This window comes from Triturus cristatus, chromosome 9 (genome assembly GCF_964204655.1).
Source record: "Triturus cristatus chromosome 9, aTriCri1.1, whole genome shotgun sequence".
NCBI classification, from domain to species: domain Eukaryota; kingdom Metazoa; phylum Chordata; class Amphibia; order Caudata; family Salamandridae; genus Triturus; species Triturus cristatus.
Genome location: NC_140592.1, coordinates 19767422 through 19782213, shown reverse-complemented (window position 1 = coordinate 19782213; position 14792 = coordinate 19767422). Strand labels below are relative to the sequence as shown.

The window sequence follows — 14792 nt, the reverse complement described above, 5'->3', positions numbered from 1 at the left end:
CCCCCCATCACTGAAGAGGTATTCCTAGACTTACTCCCCAAAGTAAAATCAGGCTCTCCGGCAGACATCTGTCTGGCGCGAATTCTCCAACGAATCTACTCCTCTTGTCCTGAACCCCCCATTACCTTTCTTAACAGCTCCCTAGCGCAGGGAGTAGTGACCCCTACGCTCAAATCAGCCACCATAGTGCCCATTCTAAAAAAACCTGGCGCTGACCCATCCATCTCAGCCAACTACCGCCCCATCTCCCTGCTGCCCTACTTGGGCAAGGTGCTGGAACGTTATGTCACCACGGTACTCAGCACCCATGTAGAGGCCAATGGGGGTTTGGCTTCCCGCCAGGCTGGCTTTCGACCTAGGCACTCGACTGAATCAGTCGTGGTATCAGTCCTGGACAACCTCAGGAAGGGTATGGATCATAACAAACACCAGGCCCTGGTACTCCTCGATCTCTCGGCCGCATTTGACACGGTAGACCACACCATCTTACTGTCCCGTGTCAGGGCGGCTGGAATTGAGGGAGCAGCCCTGGTGTGGCTTTCCTCCTTCCTGAGGGACCGCACTCAGGCGGTCCGGCTCGGAGATTTTACAACCATCCCACTCCCCGTCACGTGTGGTGTCCCCCAGGGTTCTTCCTTGTCCCCCCTACTATTCAATCTCTACATCTTCCCCCTCATTTTCGCTCTTCAACAGCTGGAGGTCACCGTGTTTAACTACGCGGATGACCTCCAGCTCATCTTTGATCTATCTTCTGCTCCCCTCTCTGTTTCCAGCTTCCAGTACACCATGACATTCATCAGGGACTGGATGAACCATAACCATCTCAAGTTGAATCCGGATAAAACCGAGTTGGTTCTTACCGGAGGTTCTTCCAGTCCCTGGAATTCTCTTTTCTGGCCCCCTACCCTTGGCCCTGCCCCCACTCCTTCTACCACGGTCAAAACTCTGGGGGTTAAAATGAACAATCAGCTCACCCTCCACTCTCAAATCAGCTCCGTAGTCTCCTCCTGCTTCCTCACTCTCCGAACTATCCGCACTGTCGCCCGCTTCTTCTCCCCCCAGACACTCAAAATGATCATGGCCGCTCTAGTCATATCACGACTGGACTACGCCAACGCCCTCTACAACGGCATACCAGCATACAGCCTAAGGAGGCTACAGGTAGTCCAAAACCAAGCCGCCCGACTGGTTTTTGGTCTCCCACGCTACCACCACTCCACACCCCTCCTCAGGGAGCTTCATTGGCTCCCGATAAAGGAACGTTCTCTGTTCAAAACCGCCTGCATGGTTTTCCAGGCTCGTCAAGGCACCGCACCTGCTTTCATCTCCTCACTAATAACAGAATACGTTCCCTCTAGACAACTTCGTTCCTCTTCCAAGTCCCTTCTCCAAATCCCACGCTTCAGACGCAAAAAGTGGGGTGGGTCCAACTTTTCCACCTTGGCCCCCACGTTCTGGAACTCCCTTCCAGACCACCTACGTGCGTCTACCCACTATCTATCCTTCCGTAAGGATCTAAAAACGTTTCTTTTTAATCAGGCATTCCCTGTGTAAACCCCCTCTCCGGCCCAATCCCGGGCTCCCTTCTGTCTCTGTAGCCAATCCCTTCCACTAGCGCCAAGAAACCGTTCGGTGCACGCTGCGCTTTATAAATGCTTTTTAAATTAAATTAAATTAAATTATGGACAATCTTTCACACAAGTCATTCATACATTCCCACACTCATATGGATCCGTTCAAACCGTGAACCCACACTGGACATTCACCCCAAAATATAAAAAGTTATAATTCGTAGCCCCTAAGCATATGTTACATCAGACAAATGTTTTTCTCGTAAAAAAGTCAAATTATTGATATGCAGTTCAGAATTTGTGGCTAAATAAATCCAAAAGGTGAAGAGGAACTTTTGTTCAGATGTATAAATGGCATAAACATTAGTACATCTACACAAATTAATCAGTGGAGTATAGGACTAGGGGACAAATAAGGTCAAGACGCCGATGCGCGTTTCGGTGTTAAACCCCCTTTGACGGGGTACCACCTTCTTCAGGGCGTGAGGGCTTATTCATATCCAGAGTCCATGGGACCTATTGAATAATGAAGAACATTAAAAACAATCTGATTCATTTTTGGAAAATATTACTATATTACTATGGATATCGATGAGTTGTGCCAAAGGGATGTTGCAGTCACTAGCAGCGAGCAAATTAATAGAGAAACACTCGTCCAGCAGAGGGAGTCGTTGGCCTAAAAATAGGGACAAGGAAATGTATCGTACTAAGTTACGAACATTGTTGATATTAGGAAATGTTAACACAGGTGGCACTAGTTGCAAAGGCAGTCTCCGAAAGATGAAAGTTAAAGTCTACCTGGGAAGAGAGTTCACCATTCACAGTGTAACGTGCGCTTCTTTAGTGATAAGTTTCATGAGAGGATAACCGGGTGGTCTGCATGGTAAAAATGAAGCACAAGGGATCATGATTACTTAGCACTTACAACCAACCTGCATAAAGGGTTATCAAAAATCGAGGAAAACAAGGTGACTACCTGATCGTGAAATTGATATCGACTGATGCGTTTAGTTGAAATATATAGGTACAGCAGATGGTTACTTGTCTAGTATTTGTTGAATTTCCCCTACTGCTCTACCTTCATTTATTCAGGGGTTCCCCTTTTTCTTAGTGGTTGTTCCTTCCCAGCCTTGTTGCTGTGGGGTTTTGCTATTGTGATTAATTCTTAGATTTATCCTGACAGCTGCACTCATATTTTTGTTGTATTTTATATTTTGTTTGTTTTTTCATTATCTTTCCTGTTTCATTATTTACATTGTGTTGTTTGTTTTCACTTAGAACTGCTTATGGACAGTATCAAAACCTTTGGCACAACTCATCGATATCCATTATTGAGGTGAGTAAGGCAATTGACAACGGTTATTTCTAGCATCTACTTATTAGGGACTCTTTGTTATTGTTGTATGCTCGACATGGGGTGTGATCCTTGTCTTTTTTTACAGGCCCGTGTATCTTCTTAATCGTCTCCACTCGATTCTCGGACGTCTTTAAATTTATATCTACGTCTGTCTGGTAGGTAGATCATGTGGTGATTTCTCATTACCTCCAGTCCATTAGAAAAACTATTGTTCTACCGATAGTTATTACGGATGTCAGGTTTCCATGAGCCTTTTTTGTTTATTCTTTTATCTTGTTCTTTCTCTTTTGTTTCATTTATGTATTTCATGTATCTTTAATATGTGTGCAGCCATTGTCGACAGTTTGTAAATACTTTTTTATTACACCACTCTTGCAATGAGACCATCGCGCATATTAACCATGTGTAAATATGTAGTTTCTGTAGGAAAAATGTGAAATAGTAATATTTTCCAAAAATGAATCAGATTGTTTTTAATGTTCTTCATTATTCAATAGGTCCCATGGACTCTGGATATGAATAAGCCCTCACGCCCTGAAGAAGGTGGTACCCCGTCAAAGGGGGTTTAACACCGAAACGAGCGTCGGCGTCTTGACCTTATTTGTCCCCTAGTCCTATACTCCACTGATTAATTTGTGTAGATGTACTAATGTTTATGTCATTTATACATCTGAACAAAAGTTCCTCTTCACCTTTTGGATTTATTTAGCCACAAATTCTGAACTGCATATCAGTAATTTGACTTTTTTACGAGAAAAACATTTGTCTGATGTAACATATGCTTAGGGGCTACGAATTATAACTTTTTATATTTTGGGGTGAATGTCCAGTGTGTTCACGGTTTGAATGGTTCTATATGAGTGTGAAAATGTATGAATGACTTGCGTGAAAGATTGTCCATGGTAATTATTGTGTTTTGGGTCTCAGTGAATTATGTAAATTTACTATTATGCAAATACATGATTTATGCATTCGTTTTTTGCTTTGATTAATTGGAAAATAAAAATAAAATACTGACTTAACCCCTTCAGTGCCCGCCCCTTTCCCCGCCCTGTGCCGGCGCTTTCATTAGCGGGCGGGGTTTATGATGAGCTGGTCTCGTCATGGGCACAGCGCAACCGCGGCCCATGACGAGACCAGCTCATCATAGGCATTGAAGAGGTTAATAGTCTGATTCATGTAAATATTTGAGCACATGGTCTAGCAAGAGTGGCTTTTTTATAAATTGACTTAATTGCGTTTAGTTGAAATATATAGGTACAGCAGAGTGTTACTTGTCTAGTATTTGTTGAATTTCCCCTACTGCTCTACCTTCATTTATTCAGGGGTTCCCCTTTTTTAGGTCTCGCCTGAGCCAGCGCTTTAGCGCTGCTCTCACGAGAGCTTTTGGAAACAAGGGGATTTGGAAGTGCAAACTAGTGCTTGCAGGCCTCCAAATACAGTGCATGTGCGTTGGGCGCGAGCACCATTTGGCAGCCTGCGTGATCATTTTGCGGCCGCTTTGATGTTCTCAGTGAGCCGCGCGGCCACTGAGAACATCAAAGCGGCTGCAAAATGATCACCATTTGCCAGCCTGAATGTCTCCACCTCCCTCACTTCCCCCTCTGTGTCTCTTCAGGAGCTGGAAAGGTCGGGCTTAAAGACTGCCTTTTTTAAAGCACCGTTCCTGAATGGAGGTACATAATATATTCTGCATAGTACAGCACAGAATAGCACCTCAGCACTATATTATTTTCTTTGGTACGGCGTAAGAATTACTCAGATGTGGAGCTGCAAATGGATTGCCCCTTCATAAACCTCAGCGAGAAGTGTAGCCCTTAAACCATTCTGCGCAAAGTCTGAAAACAAATCAGGAACTTCCACTTATTTCTTCCATGCTTCTCTCCCTATAGTTGCTGCTGCCACTAGTTGGACCTGCCTTTGAGCCCTCATTAATCCCTCCACTTTACTGTTGTTGACCTTCGCTGCTCACTGCTGCATCTAGGCACTTTCTTTAAGCCTCTCTCCAACTCCACTGTTGCCACCCCACTCTACTGTTGCCCCCATGTCCTTTTTGGTGGGTCTGTTAGCTGCAGTTTCCTGCAAGCCTCTCATTTACCAAAGAGACAAATGCTGTGGAGCACTTTAAATATTTTTTTTATGTACTGCTCCAAGATGATCATCCTCCGTCTTGATAATGTAAATTAAAACAAACAACTGTTGCCTCCTTGACATATGCATGTGCGGTGCCTCTCGGCTGTTGTTGCTTCTTGATGCAGAAGTTGGTCATGCTTAATGGCGTCTGCGTGTCTTTGCAGCATTGCTTGGTTTGATTTTTTGGATGAGCCGTACGGCATTCTCAGAAAGCAATTTTTTTCTTTTTTTTAAACTTTTTTTGCCGAAGCTAAACAGCAATAGCGGCAATATGTGAGCATTGACAGACAGAATGTGCCAGTACTTTTTTTTTGTGGGGGGAGGGGGGGTGGCAGGATTATTTTTTTACGACGCGTGCTTACCTCGACAGGGTGAAAAAGGAACTGGAATTAGTAACAAGCATTTGCAATGCATTAGGTCTCGCATTTACGCGAGTTTGAGCTATTGACATTGCAAATAACAATGCCTATTGGCATTGTCATTTATAATGCCAATAGCTTTAACTCGTGTAACTGCGAGACCTATTGCATTGCAAATGCTTGTCTTAGTGGTTGGTTGGACCAATAGCCTTCCTGCTTTTCAGGTGTAGTCCAGCTGGAGACTGCGTGCACTGAGGTAGGACCTGATGGAAGGCCGCGTGTCCATGTGCAGTCCAGCTGGAGACTGCGTGCACTGAGGTAGGACCTGATGGAAGGACACGTGTCCATGTGCAGTGCGGAGCGGCATTATAGGTTTCCTTCATGATTGCCCTGTCCATGTGCAGCGCAGGGCGGCATTATAAGCTTCCTACAGATTGCCCTGTCCATGTGGAGTCGGTGCTCGGCCGGTGCGATCGCAGCCTAGAGCCACCTGACAAAGAATCCCTGTTTCTCACAGAGGAGGGACGGGGCACAGTAAACGAAAAACCACTGTCCATATAGACAGGCACAGAAGATGAGGCACCAGTGCACTCGACAACATGCGGTGAGCGTGTTCAGGTCACTCCCTTTTCGGCTTCTCTGGAGCCGCTCAGCTAGAGAGAGACTGTTCTGTTCAGGGTTGGGCCCAGATGAGGATGTGCCAATGACGTGGGTTGTCAGTGATCAGACCATAGCTGTAGAGGATGTGAATAAGCTGAAAATGGATAATTCATTCAGAGATGTTCGAGCACTGGGGCTCAAATTATGTTTCGCCCAGGGCTCCCGAAATCCTTAACATGTCCTTGGTTACCAGAACATTTATTTTCATCTGCCTTCCCCTTGCCATAGTGTCTTCAACCGGTCCTCCTCTTCACTGTAAAGCATTAATAAACATAACTACAAACATAGGCATCTGATCTGTGAAGACGTCTCTTACACATCGGAGCAGAGCCACCTCGTCCAGAGCCGCTTCGGAGAACTTTCGCCCGCTCTTCGCGACTTTCACAGCAACGAAGCGCTTCTTTCTGGAACAGATTAGACACATTAAAAACATAAGAACAAGATGGTCTAGAAAAGGAACTGTGAGTGTCAGTCAGTCAATCAAGTTTATTTCAGGACCAAGCCCATAACACTAAAAAACGATTCATACACTACAAGGAGACATTAAAGAACAACATTTAATGACATCTTACAGTGAGCATATCCCATACAATGTCCCAATTCTCCCCAATATTTAAAAACAACATTTAAAAAGCAACTCTCAATGAACATCCCCCTTCCAAATCCTAAATAAGCATTGTCAATGCCAATTGGTCTGGCGCATGAATAAAAGTGCCTTTTGTGCCACAGATGGGTTTAGGCACTCAATAAGTGATCATATATCTTTGCACTCTGTCATTCATCTTTGCATTAATTCATCCATCCATCCATCCACTGATTCCTGCATTCACCCTCTGACACAACCGTAAAAAACACACACAATCTCAACAAAATATGCAAGATAAATTAAAAGAATACTAGTACAAAACATGCTGTTGTTTAAACAAGGTGGGCATATGCGTCCAATAATGAAACTAAACATAGCAGCGGGTGTCAGGTTTGCAGAAGTATTGTAAATGGTCTATCATTGGTTTAAAGTTCCAGCATGGCCACCGCAGTTTGAACCGATGTGTGGGAATGTTTAAACAATGATGCTCTATGGACAGAAGCATTCCATAAAGGTCTTCTAGTTTAGAGCATGGGAACTCACAAACGTTTTCCCGGGGGTCTATGGTGTGACCAAGGGCCGCACTGATGCCAGCGGGGGGTGTAAAGTGGGTGTAGGGGAGGCAAAGCATGTATATCTAGTGGCTGTCTTTACAAATGAAGGTGTTACTAAAGTTAAGAGCCTAGTTACTTCCTTTCCCTAACCGCAATTAACCTTTAAATGAGTGTTTGCTGTATATTTAACTTTTTGTTTCATGTAAGTGCTGAGTCGAGTAAACGGCAGCCCAGTGATGCTGCTGCCCAGGGGGCCACATGTAAAGGTCAGGAGGGCCGCATGCGACCCCCGGGCCGTACTTTGAGTATCACTGGTTTAGAGAAAGTGGCCATGTGGGATGTTACGCAATGCAGATGAAATGAGCCGCAAGCAAGTGACCTGTTAGCTCTGTCTAGAGAGATTTAGCATTCTCTTTAGAAACATTAGGATAAAAAGAGGAGAAGCATCACATTTGAAAATTAAGACTGGCCAATCAAACATGACACGCAGTACACTCGCAGATGGATGTACACATGTGACTAGATAATGCTGTCATTCCCAGGGAAAGAGAGCCAATTACAGATGTGGACTAAGCCAGGAGGTTTGCCTTTATATAATGATGTGGTGACCCCATGACCAAGACAATAGGCTTGCCTTGTATATATTTTGTTTGTTAAATATTTTTCATTGAAGAGTTATAGATGAGCAATAGTAATTCATAATAAATGTAGAACAATGACAGTAGAACTTATATAGTAATACAGTTATTAAGGATGCTAAAACCAATAAAATAAATGTATGAGTATAAATGTATGAGTATAAATGTATGAGTATAAACCAGTCATATTATTGTATATAAAAGGAAGTAGAGAGAGGAAAAAATAGAACAATAGAAAAAAAATGGAAAGAGAAAGAAAGAAGAAAGAGGAAAGGCTAGAGAAAGACAGAGAGAGTTAGATAAATGAAAACTAAACTACATGTGAGTGAGACGATAAATATGTAGTAAAGGGTAATAATTATGGATCTGCTTTAATATTCTGATGTATCGATAATGAAGAAACATTGGCTATTTTAAGTTAATCGCAAATAACATTCCATCTTGTTCACATAGATGATTTAGAAGTATCTTTCCAACAGGACAGTATAACCATAAAAGCAAAAGCAATGAAAAGATCAAACAACAGAGGTTTAGGTGAAACATGATCAAACTCAGGTGATAGCTCCAAAGAAAACATTCTGATTTGATTATTGAATATATCATTGGAAGATCTTTAAACATTTGGCCGATATAGCTTTCCAAAAATCAAACACATGAGGACAATAGTAGAGTAAATGAGTTACAGTTACATCAGGGGTAAAAGAAGATCAACCAAATGGGGAAGTAGTTGGAGCAAATTTAGAGAAACATTCATTCAGCTCCATTATAAACAAAAAACAGAGATTGTGTGATACGTGCAGCTTTAGAGGTTTTAAATACTTTAAGCCATACATTATCCCACAGATATACAGGGAATGACACAGAAAGGTCAGTTTCTCATAGTAATTAAATAGAGGGTGGGGTCTGAAACCCTTCATGAGTGCCACTAATGAAAAGCATCAATAGGTTGAAGATCGGTGGATCGCTATGGAAGGCAAGATCTTTAAAATGGAACAACATGTAAGCGATTTTCAAGATGTTGTCACTAAGATTCCTTTGCCGGAGCAAGAAGTACAAAAACTTAAATTACACACTGAAGATCTTGAAAACATAAACAAATGTAATATTATTTGTTTTTGGGGATTACCGGAGGCTCTCAAGGGTCCTAATATTCTTGCTTTCTTGAAGAAATTCTTGCCCAACCTTCTGGATCTTCAAAGTACTCCGCCTCTAAGTCTTCAATGGGCGCAGCATCTAGGTCGGCCTCAACCTCATTCTACTAGACATAGAGGTATCATAATGCTATTTTTGGAATTCACGGTTGTGAGGCGTGTCTTGAAGGCAGCTAAAGAAAAACGTCACCTGGTCTGGTCACAATATCTTTATCTCTTAAGGCCTTTCTAATGCTACAAATTACTGAAGAAAATAATTATTTGCCTTTCGACCTCAAATGAGACAGTTGAACATTCACTATGACATTCTACATCCTTGCCTATACAAAATTACCTATGAAGGCACTTGACGATCCTTTGATGACCCTGTTAAACTAAAATAATTATTCAGACTATTTCATCTCATTATAATATTGAAGTAAGCACTAATTTTGTACTGCATATATTATATATATATATATATATATATATAAAACCAAAGGTTACAGGGATGTTATAGTTATGAAATAGAATTTAAAAAAACTAAGAAATTCACTGTTAAAATCAAAGGTTACAGAGACGTTAAAGTTATGCTCAGATTTCACTCATACAAAACCACAGAAATTCAGCAGTTTTTGGGCCAGATGTATCAAGCCTTTTACCGGTCGCATGAATCGGCCCGTTTGCGAATGGTAAAGAGCCTTTTGCGGTGTATCATCCAAAAGGCATTCGCAAAATAGGGAATCACAATTTTCGCGATTACCTCGTTTGCGAATGCATTTAGGGAATCTCAATTTGTGATTCCCTGAATGCAATGCAGGAAGCAGGTAAACATTGCGATCTTGCTTTAAGGAATCGCAAATTACCACCAACTTCAAGTTGGTGGTAATTTGCAAATCCCTAGAAAAATGAATATTTCTGCATTTTTCTAAGTGCCATGTGGCGCACACACCTGCACTTAGGGCATGTATGTGCGACACATGTGCACACTTACCTTTTATGTGGGTGCATCAGGGTGGCCTTTAAGGCCCTCTACAAATTGCATTCGCAATTTGCGATTGCCAATTTGGTAATTGCAAATTGCGAATGTCTTCCCATTCATAACTTTTCATTGTAATGAGATCACACCTAAGGAATCGGGCATAACTTTTCCCAGTTAACTATAAGCTCTCTAGCCTTTCCCAAGTCTACCCCAATCCACCTTTCTCCCAAGTCTTTGTGACTCACCCGCATGAGGTATAAGATAGGGGTGTGATTAAAGCTCAGGTGCAGTCTATATTACTTAAAAATAGATGGCTCAGTTCTCACAGTCACAGTTCACAGTCTTATCACTCAGCAACGGAACAGTCCCGTTAGATCAGCTATACTGCCTGGCCATCAGGCACTCTCACACCCTCTCGCAGGAGAGGTTACGTGCCAGCTGGCAGGTTTCCTAGGTTTCTTGTTTCATCAGCTGGGCCCGAACTTGATAGAGCACTTGGCAGAGTGGAGCTGCAGTTCTGGCTTGTTGCCATTTCCGACAGACCTATGGTAAGTGTCTCTGAAGTCAGGATCTCAGTGAGAGGCCCATGCCAGAGCTGGCAGGTCCCGGCGTTGAATCGGACCTGACAACACCTGTCAAGTCCTCTTTTCTGGGTGCCCCACAGACACCTGGGACACCCTACACCTTGCTCCTCCTGGATGGATACTTTTTCTGTTTGGCAGGGTCCTTTCATCTCTCAGCAAGCAGGTCTAGGTGCTTCAGAACAGGTACACAGCCCTTCCAGCAAGCGATTGAAACTCCTGTGATGTCGCTTCACCTCTGGGAGAGTAGCTGGCAGGCAGACATCAGCCCTGGTTGCACAACGGCTCCTCTGAGTATACTGCGAAGTACTAAGGGGCATATTATCAAGCACTGCGTTGAAATTATCGCCGCTCTAGCGGCAGAAAACTGCAGCTAAAACGGCGATAATGGGCTTGATAATATGCTGCAGAGAATTCCCATAGAAGCCCATGTTCTGGTGTCAACATGGGATTCTATTGGAATTCTCTGCGGCATATTATCAAGCCCATTATCGCCGATTTAGCGGCAGTTTTCTGCCGCTAAAGCGGCGATAATTTTAACGCCGTTTCTTGATAATATGCCCCTAACTTTGTTGGTGAGAGAACTTGGAACTGGAATCACAAGTGTGGTAGGGCAGTGGGGGTCACACACTTATACACCGAAATCAGACAGTGATGTATATCCAATGTTTACAAAGGTAGAACCTTTCTGTGGTGGTTCTTCTTTTCAAGTGTGCTCTCCAGGCTGCTCTCCAGACACAGGCTTTGTGTAAAGTGATGCTTCTCACAGCAAGGTAGTCACCAACCGGGAACACCCAAAATCGAGGCACAGAGAGGTGTGAGGTCTCTGCACCTGGCTCTCATCAGCCAAACTGAAGGACTAATCAGGAAGGACAGACGGGCGGGCCCCAGATAACGAGAGCCTGTAGTGCCACCCTTCAGCCCTCCCTTTCACAAGGGGGCAGTGTTCAGGACGACGGGTCAGCAGCTTCTTGTCTGAATTGAAATTCTAAAGGAGCTCTGTATTCACTGCCCTCACTTAAGTGTCAAAGGGCCACATGTACTAGCATTACTGTTTGTAATTGCCAAATAGCAATTTTTTGTGATTCTGTATTTGGTAATCGCAAACACTAATATACTAAAGTGTCTTTTACACTTTTTGCGATTTTTAGTTGGTTGCAAATAGACCTGCCTCATGAATATTAATGAGGTAGGTCTTAGTTTGCGACCCGTTGGGAATCCCAAAAAAGAGAGAGATTGTGGCCTGCTGGGGTCAGTACTCTACCATATCCGTGATTGCTTTTAAATAAAGATTTTTTCATGTGGTAAACAGAGAAATGTTTTCCTTTCTCCTTTCTTTTCCGACTTTGCACGTGTGCTGCACTGTACAGCACATGCAAAGTAGGAACAGCTTCTAAACTTGTTTAGTCATAGTATTTTGTACAGGAATGGTACCTATCCTGTATAAAACCTGTGGTAGACTCAGGCACGCACCCTAGCAAAATGGCGTTAAGGTGTGTGCCCGATGCAAGGCACCTGAAATCAGCGCCAGCGCCAGGGAGAGGGGAGGAGAGAGCCATATCTCTGTGAATATGGCACTCTCCTGCTCTCTCCCTGTCACGCAACACAATGCAGCACAGCATTTTAAGGGTGCTGCGCTGCATTGCCTGACAGCTTTCAGAATCTAGGCCCAAGTCTTCAGCTGTTTCCTGAATTTACTTTTACTAGAAATTAGCCAAAGAGACCGAGGAAACAGCTTCCAGCCCCTGGTGGTAAGATAGGCAAAAGAACAGCTTTCCCTGGTCATTAAAGGATACCTGGAGCACTTAAAAAGTAAGGCCTCCTCCTGATTTCAGAGGACGTCCTGGCATAAAGTGGCATAGCATCTTATAGAGAAGATACCTGGGGCAAGCTTGTGGAAAGCACGGAAGGCAAAGGCCAAAGTTTTAAAAGTAATATGTTTTTTGAGTGGAAGCCAGTGAAGTTCCTTCAATTGTGATTTAACATATTGACATCTAGGAGCCCCAAGGAACAGTCTGGCTGCTGTGTTTTGAGCAAGTTGCAGTCTATCAAGCAGGTAAGAAGGCAAACCCACATACAGAGCATTTGCATAATCCAGTCAGAGGTAATGGACGCATGTAGAACAGTTTTGCATGCGCCCATAGGAACAAATTCTAGTGCTTTCTTTAGCACTGGGATCAGTGAAAAATAAATCCCCGCCACCGAGGACTCTAGGGGCAAAAACAAAGTGGGCGGGAGCACTCTCTGGTGCTTTGAAGTCCCGCACTGGGGGCACACTTGGTGTCCCTGTGCATAGTCCAGTTCAAACCAGTTGCAGGGGCTACATGCCTCTGCTCTGGCACGAAACTGGACAAAGGAAATGGGTGTAACCACCACTCTGTCCAAACCCCAGAGATTTGTTGCCACCGAAGTTGGGATTGGAGCGGACCCAGTTCAACAGGCCACCAGTTGTTCCACCAGCCATTGGCCACTAGTTGTTCCACCAGCTATTGGCCATCAGTCGTTCAACCAGCCATTGGCCACCAGACGTTCGACCAGCCATTGGCCACCACTCGTTCGACCAGCCATTGGTCACCAGTTGTTCAACCAGCCATTGGCCACCAGTCATTCGACCAGCCATTGGCCACTAGTCGTTCGACCAGCCATTGGCCACCAGTCGTTCGACCAGCCATTGGCCACCACCCGTTCGACCAGCCATTGGCCAAAAGTCGTTTGACCAGTCATTGGCCACCCGTCGTTCGACCAGTCATCGCCCACCAGATGTTCGACCAACCATTGACCACAAGTCAACAGGGATGCGTTGTATTGTTGTTAATACGATGCATCCCTGTGCTTTTAAAATGACGCAGCCCTGCACAGCAAAATGGCTTGCGGCGCTGCCTGCATCATTTTGTAGTAAATGAGGCCCCTAATTTTCATTGTTTTAAAGCACTTCAAGTATTTCAAGAAGGAAGATGAGAAACTGTGAAATACTTCTCACAACCAGTAATGTATGTGCATCATTTACACACAAAAAAAACCCCATTTTCCTGTGCCGAGCGGAGTCATTTTAAATGCACAGGGATGCGCAGTATTAACAACAATAAAACGCATCTGTGTGTTGTAGGAGAGTAGGATCTGCTTCACGTGGGTACCCCCACTTTTAGCTGGTGTTTCACTGTTTTTCGACCTTGGTCTGGCTGTGGCCCTGATAATCCGGACCCCAGCCTAGCTGCTTCCTCTCTAAAATGGTTTGCATGTATATTAGGTACATATCTAATTGAATTCTGGAGTGCCTTATGAGCCCCTAGTATATGGTATACTTTGTACCTAGGACATAGGTACCTCAAAGGCCTACCAGGGGCTGAAGCATGTATTATGCCACCCCTGGGAAGAACTCGAAAATGGCACCACAGGTCTGCTACTGCAGCCTGGGTAAGGGTGTGCTTGCACCCCTTACAGTGGTATAGGCTACCTATATCCACCTAAGCATACAGACACATATAAACCACAAAATGGATGCCTCTGCCACAGACACGGGTCTGGCCTCCTGCTGCTGACCAAAACTCCGGCAGGGGAGGCCTGGACAATAGGTTTCCTGTCCCAGGGAGGTGTAACCACCTCCCCAGACAGGCAGATGTGTATTGGGGCTGGGCGGGAGCACTCTCTGGTGCTTTGAAGTCCCGCACTGGGGGCACACTTGGTGTCCCTGTGCATAGTCCAGTTCAAACCAGTTGCAGGGGCTACATGCCTCTGCTCTGGCGCGAAACTGGACAAAGGAAATGGGTGTAACCACCACTCTGTCCAAACCCTCCCATAGGTGGGTCCCTAGAGTATGTCCAACCCCCAAACTTAGTATAAGTATGGGAACCCAGTCCTTGAGAGTTTAGATTACCCTGGACGAAACTCTGCAACATATATCCTGGACCTTCGACTTTCTATCACGACTAGAAGATGGAAGAAATCTCCCTTGGGGTCAAGGAGTTACTCCCCTGCTTGGCAGGCACCAAAGAAGCAACTGACCGGTCTACATCACTGAAGCTCCTGCCGGACGCTGAAGTCTTTGCATCACCAGAGGTAGATTTCCAGACTTCCCTGAGGCTACCCTGAGTCCACAGCAAAGCTGAGGCCTGTGGCTATCGTGGGTGACGTGGAACTGTGACCCCTGGACACCGTAAATATTTGCAGCAACACTATCTTCCTGGTCCTCCTCGAAGTTGTGCTTTGGGCTCTGAGTAGCCCCAGCCTTGAGCACCTCCTGC

The 14792-nt window shown here is 44.5% G+C and overlaps 1 protein-coding gene across 2 annotated transcripts in view; it reads right to left on the bottom strand.

The window, feature by feature from the left end:
• The window catches only part of LOC146797279 (SRSF protein kinase 3-like), a 144080-nt gene that overhangs the window by 98963 nt on the left and 30325 nt on the right, over nt 1–14792 (bottom strand). For both annotated transcript variants that reach the window (XM_085624248.1, XM_085624249.1), the window contains exon 4: nt 6397–6484. In XM_085624248.1, the coding sequence (XP_085480374.1) occupies nt 6397–6484 (88 nt within the window). The remainder of the gene's footprint in view (nt 1–6396; nt 6485–14792) is intronic.